The sequence below is a fragment of the Calliopsis andreniformis genome, chromosome 9 (assembly GCF_051401765.1).
Source record: "Calliopsis andreniformis isolate RMS-2024a chromosome 9, iyCalAndr_principal, whole genome shotgun sequence".
NCBI classification, from domain to species: domain Eukaryota; kingdom Metazoa; phylum Arthropoda; class Insecta; order Hymenoptera; family Andrenidae; genus Calliopsis; species Calliopsis andreniformis.
Window position 1 is genome coordinate 12,360,071 of NC_135070.1, and position 26,290 is coordinate 12,386,360.

A 26,290-nucleotide genomic window follows, 5' to 3' on the forward strand; every position below is an offset into this window, starting at 1 on the left:
ACGAATAAAACGTGCATTTATTACGGACTGTTGTGAGTGTGTCTTAAATTGTTAAGTATGATGGCCAGGTCAGAAGCAAACGATTGATAATTACGAGGAATGTACGAACGTTGAATAATCGATTATCCCATGTTATAATAAAGCTGTACGATCAAATTTGTGGTATTGAAATTGGGAGGGGTCGAATACAGAGGAAACGTGCAGATATCCTGTTTTGCAAAATTGTAAATAAAATGACCAGAAACCCTGCGTTTAAGTCCATTTTAGTAAATGGACTCCTTATCTATCATGCTCCTTCTGGCATGTATTTCTCTTGTACTAAAATTTTCAATGATATACGAACCCAAAAAGGAAGCCAGAGAAGTGACAATGATCTCTAAGAATTTTCTTTAACTTTCAAGCCCTGAAGGTACGAGGTAGACTTACTTCATTAATAGAAGGAAAATACGGCTTTCTTTTGAGTTTTTCTCAATGGTCCCCATGAGGTATCAAAGGTGTCTACTATGTATGCATTTCCTGCGAGACGAAACACATTTCGGTCCGTTTTAACGGGCACATGAAAGGGCGGGAGACTCTTGTCTGCGGTCGAGTCATCCTCGTAAAGAGGAAAGCTTATGAGCGACGGCCTATTCCATGCTTTTATTCTTGCATCTTGGCGTCCCATTCGTCGTGGCTGTAAACATCAGCGAAGAGGAAGTGGAGAAGTCGCTGGAAAGCGTTTCTTCTTCGAGGGAAGATGACATAGCGCGGAAATAATTCTACAGCAAGATCTATGCGTAGATGTTTCTCTTATGTCCTGGGGCATCTTCTACTCGCTTAATTATTCAGTCTGAGCATTTTCAGTTATTGTGAGAGTTCAAATTCAGAAGCCTGAAACTTTTTTCCATGGTGTATAGATACTTCATTTCTGAAGACAGGAAGAAAGCATAGCGATTAGAGTCGACGAGAAGATGTCATTCAAAAACGGGAAATAGTCGCGCTATTGCTTCAACCTTCTCATTACAGCGTCGATTCTGCTTGATTAGATTGTTTCTTCTTTTTGTACGCAAAATCCTTGGAATTATCTATTAATTTCTCATTTCAGGTAGTAATTTTGCTCGGAACATAATGTTCAAGTAACTTTCTACTGATTCCTGTGAGCTGTTGCACAATGCTGTCTGTAGAGAATCTGCCAAATTCATAAAACTTACTTTCAACTCTTGGAAAAATTAAGAAAAGGATTATATTTTTATTTAGATTATAAGATTTCTAAAAGACTAGTTAGAAAATGAGAAAAAAATATTTTCCAAAAATCTATCATGAAAAGACTAGTTTATCTAAATTTAAAAAATATTATTTGACTATAGTAAATTCTAGACACAAAGGCGACGTGCCCATCTGCAAAAAAGAGTAAACGTAAAACAACGACAACGAGACAGGGTGGATCGCTAATAAAGGGACGTAGGACACAGTGAACCGTCGAGAGACCGCAACTATCCATCCGTTCGTCATTTCCAGCGTGCTTTAAATATTAAATAAAGCTCGCTACGCTTGTGAAAAGGATTATCCGTGCCCTCTGCGAGATACAACCACGCCTCTGTGGTTTGCTCCCATACTGCTAGCTGGATAGGCATTTTTCTAGGTGAACCTACCGAAAAGGATCTATTCTATCCTTCGCCGTTGCTAATGAGAACATGCTCTATTTTCCATTTTTAATCTGTCTCAGCTTCCATCATAATTCCTCGAATTTCATAGCTTCAACTTAAGCAAATGCACTGTATTTAAATTATATAACTCTGATCCTTGAAAGAAGGATTACGAAAGCAGATGATGTTATCTGTAATTCACATTATTATTTATCCTAACTGTTTTAAAGCTGGCCAAGCAATGCTTTCTCAATAACTTTTTCAGACTTCATCTCATTTTCTATGTCTAATTCATTTGCACCCTCACTCACAAGAGTCAGTTCGCTTCAGCTCGGTTTGACCCGCTCCAATCCGCTTGCTTATTACTATACAGTCGTAGGTTAACTAATTGTAAAAATAAACACTTTTCAGAGGTATAAACTCGCAAGGATTCCCTTTATTCAGAGGCTGAAGCGTTTCCAGGCTTCCGCGAAGGTGAACGAGGGGGGGATTCAGGAACCTGCTTAGGCAAGATTTTATTTCATGGAAAATATCTGTGTATTTACAACGTTACATGACTATCTTCCCACTCTGCGGATACGCTCTCTCGCGACGGCTCGGTTTGCAACCGGGTCGCCCTGTCGTTCGTCCCTGTCGATCTTTTCGAACCACGATCCGAGAAATCGTTCGAAACGAGATCCTTCATGCTGACACCTCGCGACTTTCCCACGAGTCCTCACCTCGATCCAGTTCCACTCACTGTCACCAATATTCCGCGAGACACACAGTCCACCGAGTAGTCAAACGATCACTCGACAAAGATCCATACCCCGCAAGAGTACCAAACCCTCTTGGGTTCAAGAAACTTTTGTCAGTCCTTCAAAAAAACACCACAGAGTTCTCACATAAATCATCCTCCAAAAGGAACCTCCTTGGAACCCCCCAAAATCACGTCGAACAAGGATTCCCACATAGATATCACATTCATAACACCGGTACATCTTTCGATCAGTCCACTCATCGATTTCAACCATCCCCAGGACCTCCTCAATAAGGTCTCCAAACATCGTTCCTCTGTTCACTTTCCTCGCCCAGCACCCCGATCTCCAGCCTGTTACTGCTGATAGTCAGATTGCTGCCAGCAATCGTGACCTGTTCCTCGCTCAGGTCGCCGTGGAGGTGCAGGTGTATCTGGTTCTGGTTCACCGTGCTGTACAGCTGCGGGTAGAGGACCATGGGCGCTGGGCTGATGTAATTTTGGCTAGGGTTGTTGTAGTAGCCCTGGTAGTTCGGGTTGTAGTTGTGGGAGGCGACTGGGACTGGCGTGGCTGGCCCAGGGGTCCAGGAACCGTAGTGGTAGCCTGGACTACCGCTGCCTGTCCCGCTGCCAGCGAAGATGTCAGGGTCGCTGGACTTGCTAGGCACCAGGGGCAACGACGACGACGACGTCCCGTGGCCTGGGTACATAGGAACGCAGTTGGGCGTGTAGGTGTCCTGCTGGCTCTCCGACGGAAGAACTGCAATATTGAAATGCGGCTTCAGCAGCCGGTTCAGAGCTGGATCAAAGCAGGTTGAGGATATCTTGAGGTAGGTCCAGTCTTTATGATAGCCATTTAGTGTACAGTCAGACAGGATGGTGTAAAAGCCAGGCTCGGCGTAGTTAGCGTTACGCCTAACGTGCATAAAGCAAAGTAAGTGGAATGAGAATGTAAGTAGGCGGACGTGTAGGTTTGCAGGCTTCGATGGGTTTCGGAGGAATATTCTGTTGCAAAACCGTGAAAAAACCGACAATGAATTACATGGGAGGTAATTACTGATTTAGAATTCGAGGTTTTTCCTCATCCATCGCTCTTCGCGTGTTACGCCAACAAATTATCACCTTTCGCGTGATCTCGGTAATTGTATGCGCGGAAGCATGTATCTACATAATTTGATGCGTTACTATCTGATTTTCTGGAATTAAAGTAGGCAAATTATATAGACTTAGTATTTATGATTTTTATTGAAACTGTGAAATACTGAGTGCAGTAGCGAGTACTTTAGTGAATAAATAATATAAATTCAAAAGTATGTATATGTTAATCCTTATAAAGAATATCAGATAACTGTATATACGGTATATGACGAAAGAAGAAACAATAGGATCAAGTGGAGGAAAATAAAGTATTCAGTGAGGTTGTAGTCATATCACAGAGTAGTGTCTAATAAACATATTACAGGAAACTACTGGCAGGAAAATTAGTGGGAGCTGAGGATCTTATAAATAGCAAAGATTAAGCGCCAGGAGAAAATGAGCGATAATATCAATTCAAACAGTTTCGAAAAGCAGAAGCATTTCCACTGTTTGCATCGCTGTTGCAATTCGCAATTACGTCTCGGAGAACAGGAAGAACGTGTTCTTCGAACGACTCTTGCGTCACGGGAGCACTATGACGCAGTACCTTGTGATTTTCCTTTTTAACTGAAGCGAAACTTATCTCCTAAAATTCTGTAATCATGCTGTCGTGTACTCACCAGTAGGTAACGGTACGGGTTCCGTGGTCGGATGATGAGAAAGGGATTCTCCTGGGTATGAAAACGCCCCGCCAGGAAGTGGTGAAAAGGAACCACCGCTGCTTACTGGAGGTGCTGGGTAGGATGATGCTGTTGAATAGGACCATTCTGTCGTAGCTGTACTGGTATCTGAAACATATTCGACAGGTTTTGTCAGTCAACAGTTAGAACCACCATTCAGTTAGAAGTGACTATTACAGAAGGGTTGGTGCACATAAAATAGCCGCTTTAAATTTGGAAATTGAAATACTAAATTTTTCTATTTTTTAACCTTTTAATTTAATAAAGGCGCTTGCAAACCTGCGAATATATGATACTATTAGTGTAAGATTGTTTAATAGAAATTTATGTCTTTTAATGAATGAAAAAAATTGTGAGTTATTTTTTAATTGTATATTTTATATGCCTTCAATCACTATAACTGAGATGGGCGTGCAACGTGGAGAAGCAATGTCAGTCGTTCAGTTACCAGTCGTAACTAATGAATCGGGCCTTCGAGTGAGTAACTCAGTCGGATTAATTGCAGTGACTCATGAATCGAAGCGTGGAGGAAATTCGAACGATTGGCAGAAACCTTGTGGTATGCTGTAGATTTGTAAAATCGACCAGGTCGATCTGTGAATATTGCTGTAACTTGTCAACCGAGCTGTCCTTTGACCGCAAATGCTTTCAGTGTATCAGCAATTGATCGAAGACAAATTAACTTGGACCACGAATGACCAGTAAGTGACAAAACTACTCTTATATTTATGAATTATTAAGAAATTCAGTCCAATGCGATCTGATCGCACCTTCGACGTCAATTATCGTCAATTAATTAACATCTCCTGAAATATTTATTACGTGGACAGCGACTTCCGTCGGACATCCGATGAATTTTCAATTAGCAAAGCGGGACGAGGCGGTGGGTAAAAGTTACGGAAACAGAGAGGAAAACACCGAGATGCTGAGTCACCGATGATTCGACAAAACTTTTTACCTCTGCCGCCAGTTCGCGGGAACGCTCACCGTCGACGGCGAATCAGACTGATTATGAAATCCATATTCGTGCTCGCACGATCCGGAATAAAGTTTCACGAAAAAGTCTCCACTGACACACAATACTGCTGCTTCTCCTCCTTTTCCCCTTTTTTCGCCTTTTCATTCCCCTCGATGAGCCGTTTCAGCTTTCATTCGGCATCTGTGTAACATTAGAGTGCTCTTCCCGTCTCCGACGGCCTTCGAGGATTAACTTGAAACAACCTCCATTGACACTGGTGCAACTTTTCTTGTATCACTTGCGAACTGGTTCACTAAATCTGTGCACTGTTATACAGTCGACGGAGCTTCAACAAAACATAAATCAACGTCTTCTGGAGCTTAAAGCTATCGCTAACTCTCTTGGTTCCTCAGGTCAAAAATTGGCTGTTCAGAAGTATCTAAAATTTGTATTTTCTTGAACTTCAAAATGGGTAATCTAGAACTCCAAAATTGTTGATTTTTACGTCTATAGGTTTACTTTATATTCATTCATTTATGATTCATAACTTTTAATTAATTCACTCTCTTCACGGATATAACTGGCTTCTTCGTGAAAGCTCGATAGCCGAGTTCAAAGAACTGACTAACTCATGACTATCGTCTCGCATACGTGATTCTAGAGTCGTTTAACAGCGAGAAGAGCCGATGGAAAGCCCAAGCATTGGCGATTCTCGGCGGACACTCGTCAGGCGATGACAAAACACTCTTCGTCAAGGGCGAGCACTGTCGTCCAGTCGAATTCCAGGAAGACCTTTGCGCTCGGGGAAGCCTGGCGTTTCGAAATGATAAAAATTCAAAAACTTCCTCTATCAAAATTCTTGTTGCGAGTAGACACCATCAAGCCAGATGATGACTCAAGCCGAACGAAATTAGGTATGCTAAATGAATGGTTAGTCATCGCTTGCATCCATTCATTAAATATTCTGAAAATTCTGAGGATTATATTTCTACAGATAATTTAGCAATGTTTCGAGCAAACTTCTCGATCACTTTTTATTTGATAATAGAGTTGGTATAACCCTCAACTATGTTTTATCTGTTTGTCTGAAATGCAGATGAAAAGCATTCGTTTCGAGTCCTGTCAGCTTAGTTTTTCTCCAATGACGTTTTCCACCTTTTGGGAACCCCCTGCGCCGTGAGACGGTTCTTGCGCAACAGCATCGCGCTCGTGCGCCAAGACAGTTCCTATATCGAAGAAAATACCCGATTCGATCGATTGAACTGATCAGAAATCGCGGGAGCTGCAAAATAAAAGCGTTTCTGAGCTAGTTTGCCTATTTTTCGCTTGATCGAAGAGAGAAACCTATATTTTACAAAGTTAATGGAAACGAACGAGTTCATTTGCAGTCGGGTCAAGGCGGGGAAGTCGCGTGGAGAATTGATTAGAAAACCGTCGATTTTAATAGCCGATAAATCTCAGGTTTCGCCATTGACTCGACTACACGCTTCGTAATTCAGCGACGCTTACGAGGGGCTGCAACGCGCAAGAAACAGACGGCGGTTTTGTAATTAACGGCCGCTAATCCCCTCGTAAACCTATAGACAGGCCGTTTGGATCCGTACTCGAGTTCTAAGAGTCCTTCCAAGCCCAACTATTTGAGCTCGCGAGGCTGCAGTACGCGACTTTGATGGGCCGAGCAAAGTAGAAATCTTGACGAGGTCTCGTAAATAAATTCTAGGATTTTACTTTAAAATGGTATATTAAAATTCTTATTTTTTAAAAAGAAATGATTAATAGCCTCCTTAACTGGTAGTTACTAAGAATGTGACATATTTAATGTCGCTGTATTATAGCGACAGCAAAAATGAAGAAAGTAATAGAGTGCTAAATGCACGTAAGTGTCAGGTTCTTGGAAACTTCCAAATTAACTTCTAGTCTTCTAGAATCACATCTCATTTACCATACAAAACTTATTGCAATTGGATAATTAACAATGATTAACGTGAGAATCAAACCTGAAGTACTTATTCTCCTAATGGTAAATTTCATTTTCAATCAATTATACCACCAAATCATAATCCAATTCTTAATCCATATTTTATTGACCTCTTCCAAGTAACAGTAATTCTGAACAGAAGAGACTGCAAATAATTGAGGCTCCGTTATTTGAGGTTCTACTGTATTTAGTTCTCGTTGAAACCCACAGGTCTACTGAACCTTCGCAATGTCTGAACCTTGGCATTAATTTGCAAACTCTATCATAAAAGATGTGTCACAGAGACCAATAGACTACTTGCTCATTTTCCTAACGTCAGAGTTACGAAAGTGATCCAAGAATAAGATTTCTGTCGTTGATGCTACGATTCTGGAGGATGCAGTCGATCTGCCGCAAGATAAGGTCGAGGTCGTCAGTGTAGGATCCTTTGCTAAAACTGTCGTTACGCCTACCGGCCGAGGAAGGTCGAGGTCGTTTCGGGATTCTCAAAGGGGACCGCCGTGGGGATGGGGGCGTGCAGGTGATTACCGAAAATGGTCGTGTATTTGCCGCAATTACCGGAACAACGGTAACAAAACAAAGGTATACCATCGCTCGAGCCGGTGTTCGAACGACCATCTGTTGGATAATAGTTCGTTTCGAGCCTCTTCAGGCAAGACGAGGAGGATGTTGGTTCTATGAACCGAGAGAAGAAGCGAGATCGCGTTGATTTCATCCTGAGAAGAATCTGAATTGAAGAAATCTTTCGTTGAAAAGTGTTTCGCCCTGTTTGTGAATAAATTATACAGTATACATATATTAGAAATATAATAATATACATGTATTATTATGTCACTATATTACAGTGACAAGCACACCACTGATCATTTTTCACTTAAGAAAAGATCCTTGTATCAAGAAAGTATTTCAAATTCAATGGAAACCGATAAGTAGTTGAAGACAACTGTGGAACAGTAAGAGGGATCAATAAATCATTCTTCCATCTTTCCCATCGCTGTACTCAGTGACCAACTGTCGTTCCGGCGTTGGTCACCGTTCAATCGCTACTCTCGGAAGGCTCTTTCAAGAATCGAGGAGGTGTAACCTCCGCCGTTGATCCTGACCGAAGGAACGCACGAGTCCTGACCAAAGGAACACCGAGTTGTTTACTACTTCTTTCTCTCCACGTCTCTCTTTCTCTGTCCTGCTTGCCCTATCTCTCTCTTTCTGTTGCTCTGCGGGTGTGAAACCACAGTGAGGTGGTTTTGGTGCTTAGTCCCCCGACCAGCCATCTACTTAACGAACCGTCCATCGACCGCCGTCATTTCGTCGTTTCTCGGTTTCTCTCCCACCTAACTCTACCCCACACCCAGGTTCGCGTTACTACTGCCCGCTACTTCGATCGATCTCATCTTCTTTCAACCATCGATCTGCTAATCTGCGAAGAAAGGGCTAAGATGATCCTTATACTTCTTGAGGTACCCTGATTGAGGTAGCATTTGAGAATACAGGTTATATCACGAGTTACTCAAAATGTGTAAGTTACTAGAGAAGGTTGGATATATTCATATGCTAAAATTCATGGCTCCAGAAGAAATCTGAAATCACTGTTTCTTCTATATCCTAAGGAGCTCGGAGTAAACTGATTTGGATTAATCTAGACTTGCTCCATCCTTACGTTGACTTCAGAGTCCACGAGTATCTTATAATATATCTGGAAACATGGACCTATCCCAAGTCACTGAACCCACTTCACAGGCCTTCAGAATTTCAAAGGTATCCCAAGGACTCTAACGCTGTCAGAACAGTCTGGGACCAGGTCCCCACTTAGTAACCAAGAACCCTCTGACTCGCGAATTCCTCTATGAGCGAGTATCGAGGGGTCTGCGAGCTCCAAAAGAGATCGAACGTTAAGAACAACGAGCGTCGAACAGACGAAGCAGTGGGGCTTCGTTTCCCACCGAGATAGATGCTCGTTTGGTCGTGTAAGGTAAGTCGATATTGCGTCGTCTCGATATTCCTACCCCGGCACGAATGTCGACACACGCGTACCACTGCGTGTATGACACACATCGGGCCCGTGTACACTCGTAAACGTGCATAACGTTCCGAGGAGAGAGAGAAGTCTTACGCATACGGAGCGGCCAGGAAACTCTCGTTGCCCCGCGTATCGCTTACCATCAGCGATTTCTTCTTATACCCAGTATCCTGTCACGGGGATAGTATTTCCCCCCGATAACTTCGGGATCGCGAACGGCGAGCTACTGACTTGAGCGTTGATGGGCGAAAAATCGTTGAAGAAGGCACACTTCAGCCCTATTAGTTCCTGGAATGTGGATCGTTACTATGCATTGCTGACAAGAACGAAGTATGATCTCCTAGTGTTTCTTTAGAAGATTATAAAGTTGGGTAACTTTGGGTATCCAGTAAGTCAGCATCCAAAGACTACAGACGATTGTCCTTTGAACAAGTGTATGGTCCATGGAAGTTGTAATCGACTTCTTCGATGTTCTTGATGACTCTCTTCCTTTTCAATTGGTAGAATGTACATTGGGAATTTTGAAAGATTATTCGTTTCTTGGATTTTTTAATTCTTTGAAATCTTTGAAGCCTTGCTACCTTCAAACTTTTTGGATCGTATATTGAGAATTCTGAGAATTTATTTGTTCGTTGCACCTTCATCAATATGTAGTCGCGTGAAGGTATTCCCTCTATGGTAATATGTAGGATTTTATATAATTTTAGCTGTCCAGATCGTTTGAACTTGGTGTCTTGTATTTAATATTTTCATTCACGTGTAATTCACGGTAACCGAAGACCCCCAGGGCACCAAACGTGAGAAAGTATCAAGTAACTTTAGAAACAAATAATCGCTGTCCTTTGTAAAACGAGGAATCTCACGGCAATTTGAAGAAGCAGCGTGCACAGTTTGTCAATCTTTCGAGCTCCCTCGACGACGGTTGAATGACCATTGTCCAGCAATTTCGTTCATTCTGCTCGCATTTTCGCGCGTTCATGTCGCTTCCTCCATTCACACCTCCCGGCTCGGCCATTCAGCCGAGTCTCCCGAAGGACGGAAATCTGTTTAGCTGAAAGTCCAGCCGGGTTTTGCACGCACGCATCCGCGCAATTTGCTCTGAAGAGGAACAATGGGCGCTCATCTTCGATGTAGCTCGAGAAAAAGAGTTCGACCCGTCCTCGTTCTTTTTCTCTCCTCTTCTTTGTCGCTTCTTCTTGCGTTTTCCCCTTTGTCTGTCGCCTTTCAGGACGCCTTTCGCAACTTTCATGCATCTCCCTTCCACAGTCGTGGGCAATTTCGAGGGTGAATGAAGGGGCATGAATGGAGGGCCCCACTGGCGTGCCCGGAAACTCACGGGGCCCCGTGCTATTGGCCACCGGCGGTTTCGCGCGATTACCATCGACCGACACGCGAGTGCCTTCCTATCACCTTTTTCTGATACGTGATGCCTCATTTCGGGCTCCCTTGGCACACCCAGCCATCTTTCACGGTGATATTTTCGTCCGCGCCGGTCGTAGTAATTCGAACCAATTTTCTCGTTTTTTATTGTAAATTTCAGTGACGTCTGTTGTGAGAGTTGTTCTCAGAAGTTCGACAAGTGTTAGACTTGGGTGTCCTAAATTAGGGGAACAGGACTTGAGGTCAGAGCTGAACTGACTTCATACACTCATATAAATAGAGATATTTCTTCATTTTTTTCATTAACAATTTCTTGATATTGTGCTTTCTTTTCGAGAAAGTCGAGTTTGAATCATGGTCAGGTATAATTAGGCGGAAGTACAGTTTTTGGTGCTTCAGGGGTATATGGAGTAAGAGGAATGCTCACGGTCTGACCACTGACTTCCTCTACTGTGGGCTAGAAACATTCCCTTTCTTCGTTTACTCTTCAAATACTTAAACCTGTACTACAGTATTCTTGTTCTATGCTAAGATTCAAAGTTAATTTTTACGAAAATTGATTAAAAAAAATTGTATTCTATGTGACTTTTTTTGCATCACCTTTCCACTTGTACTACCAATTCTTGGACGTCCTGTATTACAAAAACTGCTAGATAGTGTATATAAAAAGGGACCTCCATTATTTGAATATGATATGTGAACATCAATTTCATGTAGATTATAGATTATTATCAATCGAACAATGACTGTGATTCAACCCATTTTGTAGGTATCATCTTACGAAAATTGATCTGCGTCACGAAAGACTCTTTATCCGTCATATTTTTTATCGTATTTTCATTTTTGGTTGTACTTTTTTTATTCGCATATAGTGTTTATATTTTGTTTCGCTTGAAATAAAATACGTACGCGTTGGTCTCCCCTTGCAATAAATTTTCAATGAATCAGTCTGTGACATGTTTCGAACAAGTTCGTCATAATGTTCCAGCATCCACTAGAAAAAGAGGGATGGCAATCTCTATTTTTCTGCTACAAGGAAAACAACAAGCACCAGGAGATACAATACAAGAGGCCGCGGGGCTCAGCGAAAGCGACATCGATCTGTAATCAATTGATCACGCTTCGACCGTTGATTGGCGATCAATTAAGTTCGAAAGGAAAAAGGCTGAAACTGTCGAAAGAAAGGAGAGTTCTTGTCGCTCTAGTCGGCTCCTTGTAGGGGTTTCTAGAGCCTGGGTCCCCGATTTTGTTACCGTTTAGCGGCGAACTCAAACGAATCGTCTGTCGATCGGTGGCACGGTTTTGCGGCACGAATCGTCGCCTGGAACACGCTTTTTCGCCTGTCGGTTTCGTACGTGCACGAAACCGTTTTCCAGTCTCGCTTCGAATCACCCAACAATTCCACACTCAACACTTCATCGATCCCGTTTCCATGGTCTTTCGTTGGATGTCAAACCGTTTGCCAAACGATTTCGCGTAAAATATGGATTTATAACGAGCCCGAATCTGATCAACAGTGAAAGTTAGTATTCGTCACGACATGTCGGGTTTGGAGCAAGTAATGGTCTAAAACAGCATTGGAAAACTCTATTATTAAGTAAGAGAAATAAATTTGGTTCAAATCCAATTCTCGAGAGATCATTTCTAACGAGTGAAATTGTATTTTTCCAAATATGATTAATATCCAATGTCTAATATCCTGAGTAAAATCAAGGGAAAGTCTAACGCCTAATATAAGAACTTTTTGTATAGCAACCTTCGAGTTACCTAAGTTGTAACAATTTTCAAGGCAGTATAGTGGTGCAGATATTACTCCATGAATACGAGATTTAGAATTTAATAGGAGCAATTTCTTTGAACTAGAAGTTCTAATCCAGCTGTTAGTATTTATGAAGATAATACCTACAAAGTTACCACGCAAGAACTGCCTGTAGCACAGAGGAAGTGATTTTAATAAAACCCCTAAGAACTTAATAAGAACTACCCCTAAACACCATATCTAAACCTGAAGCAACGCAAAGTGGACATTTTACCGCCATGGGATCCCATTGCAACGCGAAATTCCACCATCGAGTGTTCTCCAAGGATCCTCTAAGTCGTTCATAAATCGGATACAACGGCTGCAAGGAGAGCGTCGATCGTGTCAAAAATCGTTTCCTCGGTCGTTACAGTTCACGCCCATCGACGTAATTCAATTTGGCCCGCATTGTTCGACATCTAATAAAAGAGAGGAAAAACGAGGGAGCAGTCGATAGACCAAAATCATCCGCGGGCAAAATGAGATGATCCTCGTCCGTCTGTCTCGAGCGAGAGAGATATCGAGCCGAGGATCCGTGCCCTCTCGAGCGTGGATCACGTAACTGCCTCTCCGCCTCCTCTTCCTCTGCGTCTCTCTGCCTTGTTCCTCGCTTGCTTAGCCTCTTCTTCCCCTATTTCTTCCCTCCCATCCCTCCCAGTCCCTCGTCTGACACGATCCAGCCAACGTTCCCTGGATGTTACGAGTACAGGGAATTCGTGCAAGGGAAAAAAAAAGGTTAGCGAGCATGGGCTTCCTTTCGATCCTAATTCGTCTACCTTACCAGCACTTCCGTTCACCATTTCAGCGCCTCCTCTCGCGGCCTCTTTGTCCTGCGTTCATTCAAACCGCCCCCACCTTCTTCCTTATGCATTTTTTAGGTTCTCCAAACAGATATCTGTTGATCTAGATTTACATTCGAAGGCAGAATAGTCTGACTGTGGTTCGGTGTCCTCGTCGGAGTGTGATCTTTGCTACTGGATCGAGGACGTTCAGAGAAGTCGATGACGATACTGGAATTGCTGGAATTTCCGGTGTTCTCTAGGAATCGCGAGGTAAAGCTAAGTCACTGGATCTTGGAAACAACGTGGGTGGTATGGTTGGTCGAGGAAAAAGTTTCTTATAAAAACAATAAGCGTCCAACGAGATCTCGCAAAGAAACTTGAGGAAAAACTGGCTTGTATGTACCATGAAGATCCAAGGGGATTTATGAATGTCTGTTTCTGAAGATATTCAGTTCCTGAGTGTAACTATTCTTGAATATTAATAGTGAATGTATTTAAACGTAAGTCAGTTTTTAAACAACCTTAAATCGATACTTTTTTCAGGATTTTAAAATCATTTGAAACTCAAAGTTTAATGCATAATATTTTGAAGTGAAAGTTATACACCAAATATTAATTGAAAAATCGAGGTAATTTTTCTCTTTCGTCAGTGATAAAAAATTGCAAGCGAAACCAGTTTCCATCTGCACTTCTGTTTCCCAGAAACCAGCACCTCGCAGCGCGGGTCGAGATTAAAGTCGAAGAGAGAAGCCATTCGCAGTTGCAGACAGTTAAGAAACGGTATGGTAATCCGTCGCGAGCGTTTCAGCGAATTATAAGGAACGTGGCGGGACCTTTAAATCCTCTTGCGAAAGGCAGCGTTGTCGTTTTACGGTTTAGCGAAGTAACGGGAAGAAGCGCGCGACGAATCGAGAATGAGACGAGGAACTCGTTATTAGAAGCTCGCGAAACTGTTTGCGCGATGACCTTTCTCCTTTCAACCGTTGACAATGCCCATACTTGACAATCAATTTAACTGTACACGCATTTCGACTTTTTCCTACAGGATTTTTTGTAAGAGGTTCCATTCTTCGTTAAATGTCTAAAATTCTCACCTCTTAGTCTCATATATTTTCTACAAAATTTTAGATTCATCAGAAACCAAGTTGCAATTTTACAAAAATTTCTTTTCTGAATTGATGATATACTGGAAGCATTTTTATCTTCCTAAAATAACAAACGCAAAAATGTACTGTGAATTCAATCTACTGTATAACAGTTTACGAGAACCTAGAAGTCATACCTTGAATCTATTGATTGAAACAGTTAAATGGATTAATTAGAATTTAAATTTACACTTGCAAAAGAGTAAGATTATGAAATAAGCTACGTGTTAAGCAAGTATTAGCAAATAGGAAAGAAATTTACACAAGGATTGGCAAACTAAAATTCCCCAATGCAACAGTCACTTGATTAATGCTTTTTCCTTCTTCCTCGATTAAAGAATGGTTCCAAATGAAATTTTCCCGCTGTCAATAAAGCAGAAGATCGATAACAACCGTTTTCCGTTTTTCGCCTCACCTAGGCAATCGTCTATCAATAGAAAAAAGCGACTTGACTTTTTATCCCGTAGATTTTCGAGGAGTTTTTGCGTCGATGTTTCGGTAGGATGACGATCCAGAGGAGATCGTGGATCCTCTGGATCGTGAACCGCTTTCTCGCTTCGCTCATCCGGCTCAATTCTTTTCGACGTTTCTCGGGCCGACGGGCGGCGGCGGATCGACCTCGATCGATTTGCTCGAGATTGTCCCTCGATCATCTCAAATCGATTCGAACGTGTATCTCCTGATTGCCCCGGGACTTGCCTCGATTTTCGGCGTTGGATCGACGAAGCACGCGAGCCATTCGTTCATACCTTCGATCGAGCCATGGAATTTCTACGAATTACCGAGCTTATTTATCGAATTTGTTTATGGGATGCGGTCCGAGACAAAAAAGTTTTCAGCTACCGTGTCATTATTCGGACAGAAGCAGATGCATGTTCCTAGAATAATTTCGACAAGATGTTTATGGCATAAATACTGTACGCGGAAAAGGATACTAAAAATAAATTTGAAGCATGACTGAGAGATGTATATCTAGATTGTTCAATTTCCCTTTAAACATATTTTTTAAGTGAAATTGGGCTTAGTATAAAATAAGGTTTGCTATAGTTTTGTAGCATATTTCGGTATACTCAAATTCTAAAAGTGAATATGTTACAATTATATTAAACGTTATTTTCGCTAAAAATTTGTAACTCTCAAACAGTGTGTCCTTATAGCGGCCTCAAATGAATTTTTTCAGCAGGAATCTCCTATGGGATGGACCATCTCCGATGACCAGGAATTCGCAACGGCTAGCGTCGTGGGAAAAGCGTGAATGCGTTTAAACGAAGGGTTCGATTCAATTCACCCTCCTCCCTGGAGTGGTCCTCGTGCCAAAACTCGTCTATCTCATCCTAGATGCTGAATCTCTACCCTTTCCTATATCCAGCACCCTCCACTGGTGGAACAAGAAAAATAGATTCCCGTTTCGCCCTAAATGTGTTTCAGCTTCAACTTGTTTTACTGAAAAAGAAGATACTGGGTCCTGTTACGATCCTTTCTCTATCTCTCTGCAAATGTTTTTTTCTTTTTTTTGAGGGCTAGAAATGTTTAATTTTCAAATTTTCAGATCTTTAAGTCTTCAGATCTTTAAATTTTCAAATTTTTAAATATTCAAATTTTCAAATCTTCAAATTTTTAACTTTTTAAATTTTCAACTCTTCAAATTTTCAAATCCTTCAATCTTCAAATTTTTAAATTCTCCAATCTTCAAATTTTCAACTCTTTAAATTTTCAAATTTTCAAATCCTCCAATGTTCAAATTTTCAAATTTTGATATTTTCCAATGTGAAATAATTAATTAAGATTTATCACCTTCTCCGAGATTTACGATCGATAGTCAGCAGCGACGAGGAGAAGGAAGGCTCTGCTTCCGGTTGTCCGCGGAAGGGTCCCCAGGCAGATCCCGAGCATTCGAAAGGAGAATACGTGGAAACGAAACGGTCCGCTCGGCCCGGTTATTATCGCGGTCTGGGCTAAGCGGTCACCACGGGTTTCCTTAAGCCGTCCACGAAGTGCGCGCCTGATTGGACGGACACGAAGGATGTTGTACCGTGCCAGGATACGCGATAAACCGACAGGCGATAAAGTTCACCGGGCACCACAGCCGAGGGATTTCTGAAATTCCACTTTGCGGAAGCCGAAGATTTCGTCGAGCTTTCCTCGAAGCACGCCTCACGTCGCTCGGACCTTGCCTCGAGCTACCAGCAACTCGGAAAAGATCTCTTTGACTCTGGGAACCTCCAAACTACTCATTTTCCCTCACAGGGTCATGAGAAAAATGTTAAACAAACATCCGCAGGTATTACGATCCTCTACAGTCTTTACATTCTTAGATAACTGACCATGGTTCGCTTGAGTTCTGTACGAGAGGACCCAAAGAAGTTGATGGGTCAAAGAGGGCCCAAAAATTGAGGATTGAAGCAACCCTCATAAATGACTCAACCACAGTCTTTTGCAAGCCGTCGTCTCAGGGATGAGACTGAAAGAGAAAGGATAGTGCATTCTTAAGGATATAGCTTCAGGAACTTGGCTCAAATGTGTAAGTCTCCAATTGGTCGACTACATCGAAGGAAATAAGTACCAAGACGCAACAACAGTCGTGGCTGTCTAGGACGACAGTGCCGACGGATTTACGAGTTTAATTAAGTTCTGCGGTCGCGTTCGTCATTTTAGCGAGCATCGAAGGCTCGTTTGCGACGAGGACTTCCCTGCGAAGAGGATGAGTTTGAATAAGGAAAACCTGCGCGATATTTCCACGATTGCGAGATTACAGAACTCTGAACACCAGGTGACGGAGATACTTTCCCCTCGAAGAAAGGAGTACAACTGAAGCCTAAAGAAGACGATTACGCGATTACAGGAATCTGTATGTATTTTCGTCGCGTGAACGATTAGGAACCCCGTTTATGTGGTGTTAATTACACGTTTTCCTAATGTGTCACGAATCCTTTAGCATTCCCATAGCAAGTTTAAGCGCGTACGTTAATAACTTGCTGATAGAACATGATAGGGGTCGCCATGCTGCGAGGGAGACTCGCGAAAGGAGTGTATGTGACACTTTCCTAATTGCCTCGCAACCCTTTAAGAAAGGTAACCCTTATTCTCCTCTGGTTGCTCCTAGACCTCAGACATTTTGGAGCTGCGTCATACCGAAGTTTAATCAAACATCACACGTGAAAGCATTCGAAGAAAATCAACGAAAGTTAGGTGAGTTTAAAGAAGATATCGGTCCCTTTGCAAGATTAGAGTCTTCAATGTTCCAGGATGTCTATGAGTGTTGGAGGATGTAATAGTTTTGAGGGTAAAATTTTGAAATTGCATTATTCACAACTTGATATCAACTAAGGTTCCCAACGATTTCGAGTAGCGAGTAATAATTCTGTGTAAGACACGCACCAAATATCCATTAACTTCAACGATGGATAAAATCTACGTTGAGGTAAGAAATGTCTGGAAGACAATCAGTAGGTGGAGAAAAAGACTGAGAAATGGCCAGAAAGGTAACTGCAATCGCTGTTATTCTGGGAAGCACGTGGGAATCGTGAGGTCACTCCTCTTCATAGTGCTGCTGATAAGTCCAAGTGATTTGGTGAAAAATTATAAAATGGTTAATGGATAAACATCATGCGAATCTGGTTTCTTAAGAAAGAAGAAGAAGAAAATATTGAAGAATTATTAACCATGGTTCCTGAGTATTAAACGAATTAGCATCGCCTTCATTGCTTGACTGAACTCTTGATGCGCTACTTTCCTCTAAGTTCCTCTAGATCTAACTGTGATCTCAGAACACTGAGAATCTATGAACCATGGTTCCTCAGCATCTGGTCAACTGGTATCTTGATTCTCCAACTAGCGACTTGATTCACCGCTTTCTTAAGATCCACAAAAAAGAACTGTGATTTCACGAGGAGTACTGTGAACTATGGTTCCTTATTATCCAACAAGATGATACAGACAACTCAATTTGCTGCTATTTTCAATATTCTACTTGTTAAAGACAAGTTCTTGAAGGAACTATCCTGATCTCAGGAGAATGTTCAAGAATTTTTTTCTACAGTTCACCAACATCCGACCAGCTGGTACCATGAGACCCCTTCCATCAAACGACTTGGTTCTCTGTCCCCACAGAAGAATAGAAACAAGAGAGCAGCCCCACAGGGAAACAAGACAAATCCACAGGTTTCTATGCGAGTAGACGTCCAAGCAGACAGAAGGAGTCAGCGGAGAATATACAATCAGTGTGATTGTTTGACACCCCATAATCAGCGTCCTTACCCCTACCCACGTCGTTTCTCCTTTTCGTCCTTCCTCTGTTTCTCTTAGTCCTGCATTGAAGAGGCACGTCCTTTCTCTCCGTCCACGTCGGTTCTTCAGGTACTCGGCCCGCTGCCACTGGTGGAGCCTCATTACCCCGATCACGACTCGAGATGAGACTCCCGACGGATGGAAGACGAGAAACGGACACGGTTATATTATAAGAGACAGGAATAATGCTCGGCTCTCTTTTTTCCTCAGCGAGAGACCTTCTGGCCGAGGTCGTAGCTGCTCTTCCACGTTCACAGGCGTATCTACCTTGCCCATGATACTGTTCCAAGACACACGCGTCTCCGAGGGGACACAGTGATTTTCTGCAAGCCGATGCGCAGAAAAATAGAAAGCTTGAACGCGAAGCAAAAGAAACACAGCGAAGAAATCGACGCAGAAAGATTCTGCAGCAACAACAGAGTCTAATCTCGAAGTTCCCGCGACTGGGAGCTTCTAAGCGAGAGCTCTCGATCCTCCCTAGACGGTTCAATTCATACAGTAAACGCACGAGCAAGCAACGATCGACGATCGTCATGTAGGTGAGATCTCTGGAGCAATCAGAGGAGGAGAGAAGAGACTGACCGAAGAAGAAGATTGCGAGGAGGGAGGGGGATAGGTTCGATTCAACAACGTCTGGCATCGCAAGCGAACCGAGCCCAAGACAAAAGGAGGAGTCGGTGCAGCAGCGAACGGCAAAAACAACATGGATCCAGCTCTCGATCGATCGACCGATCGATCCCTGGTATTACGCAGACGTGCACGTGAGTTGTACGTGAGCGCGCGGTCTTGTAGGCCGCTGGGATCGGCGAGGAGAGGGATTCGAATCGGTGGGCAGCTCGGGGAAGAGCAGAGATCAGAGCCGCGGGACGCAGAGGCAGGCGACGGGGGAGGAAGAAAATTGCATCCACCGACGCTCATTTCGCACTCTATGCTCGTTCGTACGTGTGCCCCGGCCTCGGGACCGCTCATTAGGCGCGAAGAAGAAGGAGAAGAAGAAACGGCCGGCGAGGACGGACGGGGTGGAACAGAGAAGAGATGAATGGGCGACTGGTAAACGAAGCATTTCGCTCGGCCATTTCCATTCATCTGATAGGTGTGAAAATGTTCGTATTACTGGGGAGCGAATTTCGTGGCGGGGAAAAGGTAAGAACGATTTGCAGACGAGTTTCTTCGCGAAATCAACCGAGGAAAAGTAATGTTAAGAGGGAACGATCGCTGGAAGATATTGCGCAGAATCTGGGTCGTTTAGATTCAGGGTAGAATGATTTACCCGATTTCAAACGATAGATCCACTGAACTTGGTACAGTACTGCACGTTTAGATGCCAATAGAGTTCCTTGAATTAAATGACTAAGTAGGTAATAATAAGTTACTGTTCTCGCCTTGAAACATTAATACGCAGATGAATGAACAAGAGAATGCTGGAGCATGGGTAGTGGAGAAATTCGATAAGCTTCAATTATGTGAACGATCTTGACCTCCAATGTATCCAGATAAATGAAGCGTTCTTACTATACACAAAAATTCTTTATAATAAAAATGCATATGGCTACTTGATTTATTATGACATTTTTAACACACAATAAAAAAATCACAAAAAAATCTGCTGCACAATAGGGCAACTATCCAAGGTGTCAAGATTTGCATCTTGCAGCAGTTTAGAAAGGGGATGTGAAACTTTACTCTCTGACAGACGAGGTAATTACAATGGTGGGCAATCCAGCAAGGTGACACGGGTGCAGCAAAGTTCGCCCCAGAAGGTAGCGCGGCTCTGATCGATGGAGAAGGTGGCGGAGGTAGAAGCAGGAGGAGATTAGGGCAAAGAGAAACCGCAACGTAGCTTCAAAGAGGTCTTGCCAGCCAGGGGCGCGTCTACTTAACTTTGATCAGGTCGAGACCGCTGATGCGAGACGAGCCATGCAGAAATAAAGTGGCTGCCGGCCTTCCCGCCTTTTTGCATCCCGAATTATCGAGTCTAGGCACAACTACGGGTCTTCGAATGTATTTCAAATAGCCAGTGGAGTCTGAATGTAGCTTTACTATTTCCTAAGAACTGCCACCTGTTTTCATGGCTATTTGTGATTGTGAACCTTCGCGGTTCTGTGAAGATCAACTGTCAAGCACACTTACTGTCATACTACATTTGCTGTATTTTTTAACGAAATTATATTTTTATTGCAATTTTTACTGGGACTTTTTACGACCAAGTGATTTTAACTTTAAACAAAGCTGTTCTTATTTAATCATGTTTTTCTTAATTTTGTAGTGTTTTGTAATAAATCCTGTTACAAATACTTGAAACTTGAGAACTACTCATAACTGCGTCAGTACGATTATTATACGTAGCAAAAGTGTAGAGAGGAATAACAAATTATTGCAACTTATATAACGCTTAAATATCGACAATTCCCATAAGAGAAACTGAACTCCCAATTTTCTTATCTTTATGTATAGAATCTCTCCTCTGAACATAGTCTCTTACTACTTCGCTAACACTCTCTCTATATTCCACCAGGATACACGCAATTAGTAGAGCAGCAAAAAATCATCAATGATACGAATCAAGAGAGAAAACTTGCGGATTTGTTTCAGATATAAGAGAATAGAAAAATATAGAGAAAGGCTGTTAAGTTCGCAGAAATATTAGAGTACATGAACGGTGCTGGTGATCAGCAAGAGTGCTGCACCACGAGGACACTTTTGCCTCGTGCTAGAGAGGGCTTGACGGTGCATCGAGGCGGGGATCAGCGAGAGAAGAGATGGAAACGGCAGGTTGAATGTCGTTATTACGTTGAATTAGAGGGTGCAGAGCCGGAACGAGGTATGAAACTATTACCTCGCGAAACGGCAGACCACTTCTCCCTCCCCTTGATCCCTCGCCATCGCGTTTCCCCTCTCCCTGGAAAGAGAGAGAGTGGGTGGGGTTGGTGCGTAGTTTCGAGCCACGAGGATGCCCGTCGTGACCGAAGGATGATGATACCCGAAGAATATTTACTATCAAACCAAAGAAGCAAACAAACGATAGGCTTCAACCTTCTCACCCTTACAGATCGTATGATGTCAATTATGACTGACCTCTCCACTTAACATCGACGAAATGCTGTTCGTTTCTTCGAAACGAGCAGAGTGTTCATTATTCTACTCTTAACCATTTCACATCATGGTCTAACAATATCACACGAGAATATTCAAAAGACGTGAATCGACATTCCCAGTCTTTCATTCCTCAAAAAATAAACCCATTGATACATAATCTAACCCCATAATGCGTTGAAGAAATCATTTGAGCAGATCTGTCAACGCAGAGACATCAAGCTAAAATGGCTCAATGCTACTTGTCTCTGAGGTTTCCGTGAACAGCACAGTTATAATTAACACGAATTCAGGCAGGTCACTGAATGAACGTCGACAGAATTAGACGCGGCAATAGAAGGAGCAAGACTCACCACCGTGTTGAGGGCTGTGCTTGTAGCAATCCTGATGAGCCGAGGAGCCGCCGGTAGCCCCGAGGTGTGTACTGGAAGCGGGCGATGCGGTCGGGTCGGTGTTGTTGGGGTTGGTGCAGGCACCACTAACCGAATTCGCGGTGACGTTGTTACCGACGTGGTGCTTATTTCTCCTGTACGGCTCTGGATCCCGTAGGTAAGGGGTAAACGGACTGGGTGCGTCGGGAAAGGTCCCTCGCGCCAGTCCAGGAACTCGAGGCAATGCAGGAACTCGTGCCAGTCCAGGAATATGTGTCTGTCCTGCAACAAGATTCGTTTCGTGTCATGAGCCAACGATTAACGTACATGTACCTATTCTTATTTCTATTATATTTGGATCTGATGCGCTGAGATCTTTGAAGAAAGGAAGAAACAGAGCAAATAAATTGATTCGAAATATTTAGGGTTTGAATTGGGTTGTTTCAAGAAAGGATCAATTTTAGCTATGGATAATTAAAAAATATGATTCATTCATTGTAGGTATTATTCTTTCACACACATTAAAGGGAATAGGCACCAGGGTCAATGTTGGTATGATATGATACGTATGGTGTGGATATTGCAGACTCTAATAGTCTAATGTAATGCACATAAGTCAATGTTTAGTAACAAATGGACGTAGCAAAATTGTACAGTCATTTGGAGTACAAATTTTTCCTCTCTTTTTATACAAAATATTCGAATGTATATTTTAGGAAATTTTATAGAGCCTGCAGGGAAGGTTGTTCAGATTTTTTCTTATCCACACATTCTTTACGGGAGTAAAGGAAGACAGAACGTCCAGCAGCCGCTCGAAAGGGGTCGAATGTTTGTGCAATTAGCTTGGCAGAGTAGGATAATTAAGAAACTCGAGCGGCAGCCGTGTCTCGATCGACTTCAATAGCATTCCTCGCACATTCCAGCCCTCGTGAGTTGATAGAACCAAACCAAGTATCGCGGCGCCTACATAGTACACTGGACACGGCGATTCGCTATTGTGTTGACTAGCAATATGCATGTACACCGTGCGTATCGTTATATACCGATGCACATTATGCGCCACGTGCATAGGCTCGACCGCTTGCATAATCATTAGACAGGATATTTAGCAGGAAGACGACTCTGGGCTACGTAACATCTCTGCTTTGAACGTGAATTAACAATTCTTCGATCTTTTCTCGATGTTCACACTTAGGATGCAAAATATTGTAGAAAATTAGAAGTAGAGTGGTTAAATTTTAAAAAACTGTTCTGTGTACTTTGAAGATGAAGGCGTCGTAAAATTGCAAATATGTGTCTTTGTTTCCAATTCTGAATACTGATTTTTTGGAGAAAATTGTGAAAAATAGATGGCAAGACTTTAATATGATAGTGACAAGGTATCCCAAATTCCAACTTTGCTACATATTCTGGAGGATCGTAAAACTGATGAATACTGATATTCTCTTGAACCTTTACAATAAATAAAATAATATTGATGTGTAAATTAACTTGTCGATACTATACTTCTTCCACTCTATTTCCTATCCTCCTAAAAAATAGATTGAACAACTGAAAAAGAGGCAATGAAATCTCGATATTCAGACGCTAGTATCCCATTCAAGCTTCCACGTCAGTACACGTATTCGCGTATCAGTATCTTTCGAAACGACTAGTGGACGATGGTTGCTAATCGCGAGAAGTGGCACGTCGTTCCTCTTTCCTCTCGGGACGGTGGCGAGAGAGGAAGCGAAGAATGGGAGCCGAGGCGCAAATTGTTATTCCTCCCGGCGCGAAGGAATCGGGACGAGCAGAGTGGGTCGGGGAGGGAGAAAAGGGGGGGGAGGGGAGGGCAAGAGAAAAGGAAAGAAAATCGCGGGGTGGGAGAGACGTTCGGCCACGAGGGCGAACGACAAATAAAGTTCGACCGCAAACTGCACGAAATTGTCGGCGAGCCCAGATGGTCAGCCCTGTGCGCCAACCGATGCCTACAAGATTATTCCTCGCTACCGACTACCACCGATCCTCCGCCACGAAGAAACAAGGGAGCTCCGTGTTGCGTTCAGCACCGCGACCGGATCCCACGACTTCTCACGTACCGGACGCTCGTAATGCCCCCAAACGTACTGCCTGCTACGCGTTCAACACTCTTTTCGGAGCCCGTCGGTGTTTCCATTCAAGAGGAGCAAGCCAGAATGGGATGCATCGGCCACCGACGGATAATTCTGTCTCGATCGCTACGAGCCTGGCGGAGGAGGGCCTGCGGAGTATTTTGTTCCTTCGGGGAGTTCTGTGTTGATTTTCGAGTTAGACTTGTGGTTTCATGCTCCTTTTTTTGGAGTCAGGTCTAGGCGAGAGCTTAGTCGAGAGAACAGAAAGGTGGCAAGTATTGAGATAGTATTGATAGTTTCATTATTGGGTACTGAGTGGTATTACCTTATAATATATTACAATCTATAATTGTAAAGTTTAGTAAATGAAATACACACTTTTTAGAGATTTTGAAACAGACTGTAGATTTTTAGCGACCCTTCAGACCCAATCAGTGACCCTTGAAGAGGACCAATGGAGAGATTCATTTGAGTGTATCAGTACTTAATGGATTTATAAAAGTTTAATTATCTCAGTTTTTAATATTCAGAGTAGCATAGGTGCCTATGTTCTACTGAATCTCTTACAAACACTGATGACTCTTTGTGCACTCCTAGCAATTCTTCCCACCATTTTAGAGCAAAATTACAACCTTCTAATATCATTCACCAAATAACAACGAAAGTCAACCTTTCTAAAGCAGTCTAAAAGAAAAATCTCAGTCATAACTAAGACTAATTACATCTCGAAGCTCATGACAGTTAATTACACTAAAATGGAGAGTACAGGATACATGCAAATATACCTGGTATCCGCATCAAGAAGCGGAAAGGCTGTTAATTACAATAAATAAGAACGATCGTGATATAGCACCTTCACCGATTGCCCCTTTGGTTCGTAGAACATAGTGAAAAGCAGAGAGAGAGCAATAATTCCAATCTCCGCAGCACGAGTGGTGGGCTTATCTAATCAAAGTGTGGCGGACCCCGAGGACGGAAATAGCGCGGCTTTTTCCTCCTCTCTAATAACGGGGCCCCTCCCTCCGCTCGTCTTACGTCTTCCTTAACGCCATGGTCTGCCAGCATTTCGAGAATTTTTGCTTGGATCTCTTCTCCACGCTTCTTTTCCACGAAGTCCACGTGGCTGTCGAAGGACTGCCCGATAAGACGTTTCAGATAAAGAATAGGCACCAAGATCGCGATAGAAAGACTGATTTCGCTGCTCCTAAACTCGGTTTCTTCTAGAAGCTTCAATTTGAATGAAACTTTGAATATTTCTGTATTTTTATTCGTCTTAGCATCTAGTAACATCTTTTCGATTTGCTCGAACGTGACTCGAAATAATTTCACAGTGATTTACGAATGAACGGGCTGAGGCCTGCCATTTATGATTCTTCCATCAGAAGAAGGTGTTGTCGAGAGTCTTTTAATGAGAATCTATTGTAAGCAGGTTGGATGTTCATGATACTAATAATATCAGCGGTTCTACTATTTTCTGGCAATAAAAAATCATCGATTTTAAACGTCGGTCATTTTTCGTTAATCTATCATTAAATTTCTTTTTAAATCGGTTTCTTTTCTCCATTTGGTCTATATTTTCCATGTTTCCTTCAAATTCAATTATCTTACGGATGCCAGGATGCTTTTTCAGCAGCGTAGGTCCGTTCAATTTTAGCATTCTCTACCTCTACCAGTCAATATCGCTCGAACCGAGACCGTTCGATTGCTTGTTCCAATCTGATCAATTTAGACCGATTTTTCCCCAGAGACAATTTTAATTTTCACGCGACTCGCTCATACGATAGTTAAACTCCAAAAATTATTTCCTGTGAAAGCCTGAAATATTTGTTGGGAAACAGGAGTTTGCTGTATCTTCTGTACCCTCTTCTATTCGGCATTCCAAACGCGGATCAATTACTAATCGAACAAATTCAATTTCGACTTTTGACTAACAGCACCCTGGATGCATATTGTCCCCTTGGAACAGTCTCGATGATTTTGGGACACGGTGACGGTTGCTAGCCACTTTATTCCGTAATCCCCCTTTGCAATCGTTTCAGTCAGTCGCTGGCTCCCTTTCCCATTCTATCGTTTTGTGATTGGTAGTGATATTTGCAATATACTTTCCTTCAGTCTAGATTTCTAGAGACTTTCCTATTTGGGACACTATTCTAAATTTATGAAATTGATGTACCTATATGTACGTCTAAATATTCCTGGGAAGAATGAAGCTT

The 26,290-nt window shown here is 42.6% G+C and overlaps 1 protein-coding gene across 1 annotated transcript in view; it reads right to left on the reverse strand.

The window, feature by feature from the left end:
- Positions 1 to 2,123: 2,123 nt before the first annotated feature.
- LOC143182939 (uncharacterized) overlaps positions 2,124 to 26,290 on the reverse strand; it is a 35,289-nt gene continuing 11,122 nt past the window's right edge. Inside the window, exons 4-6 of the mRNA XM_076384271.1 lie at positions 21,970 to 22,269; positions 4,119 to 4,286; positions 2,124 to 3,121 (exon numbers count right to left, since the gene is read on the reverse strand). Coding sequence (XP_076240386.1) covers positions 2,652 to 3,121; positions 4,119 to 4,286; positions 21,970 to 22,269 — 938 coding nt within the window. The 3' untranslated portion in view covers positions 2,124 to 2,651. The remainder of the gene's footprint in view (positions 3,122 to 4,118; positions 4,287 to 21,969; positions 22,270 to 26,290) is intronic.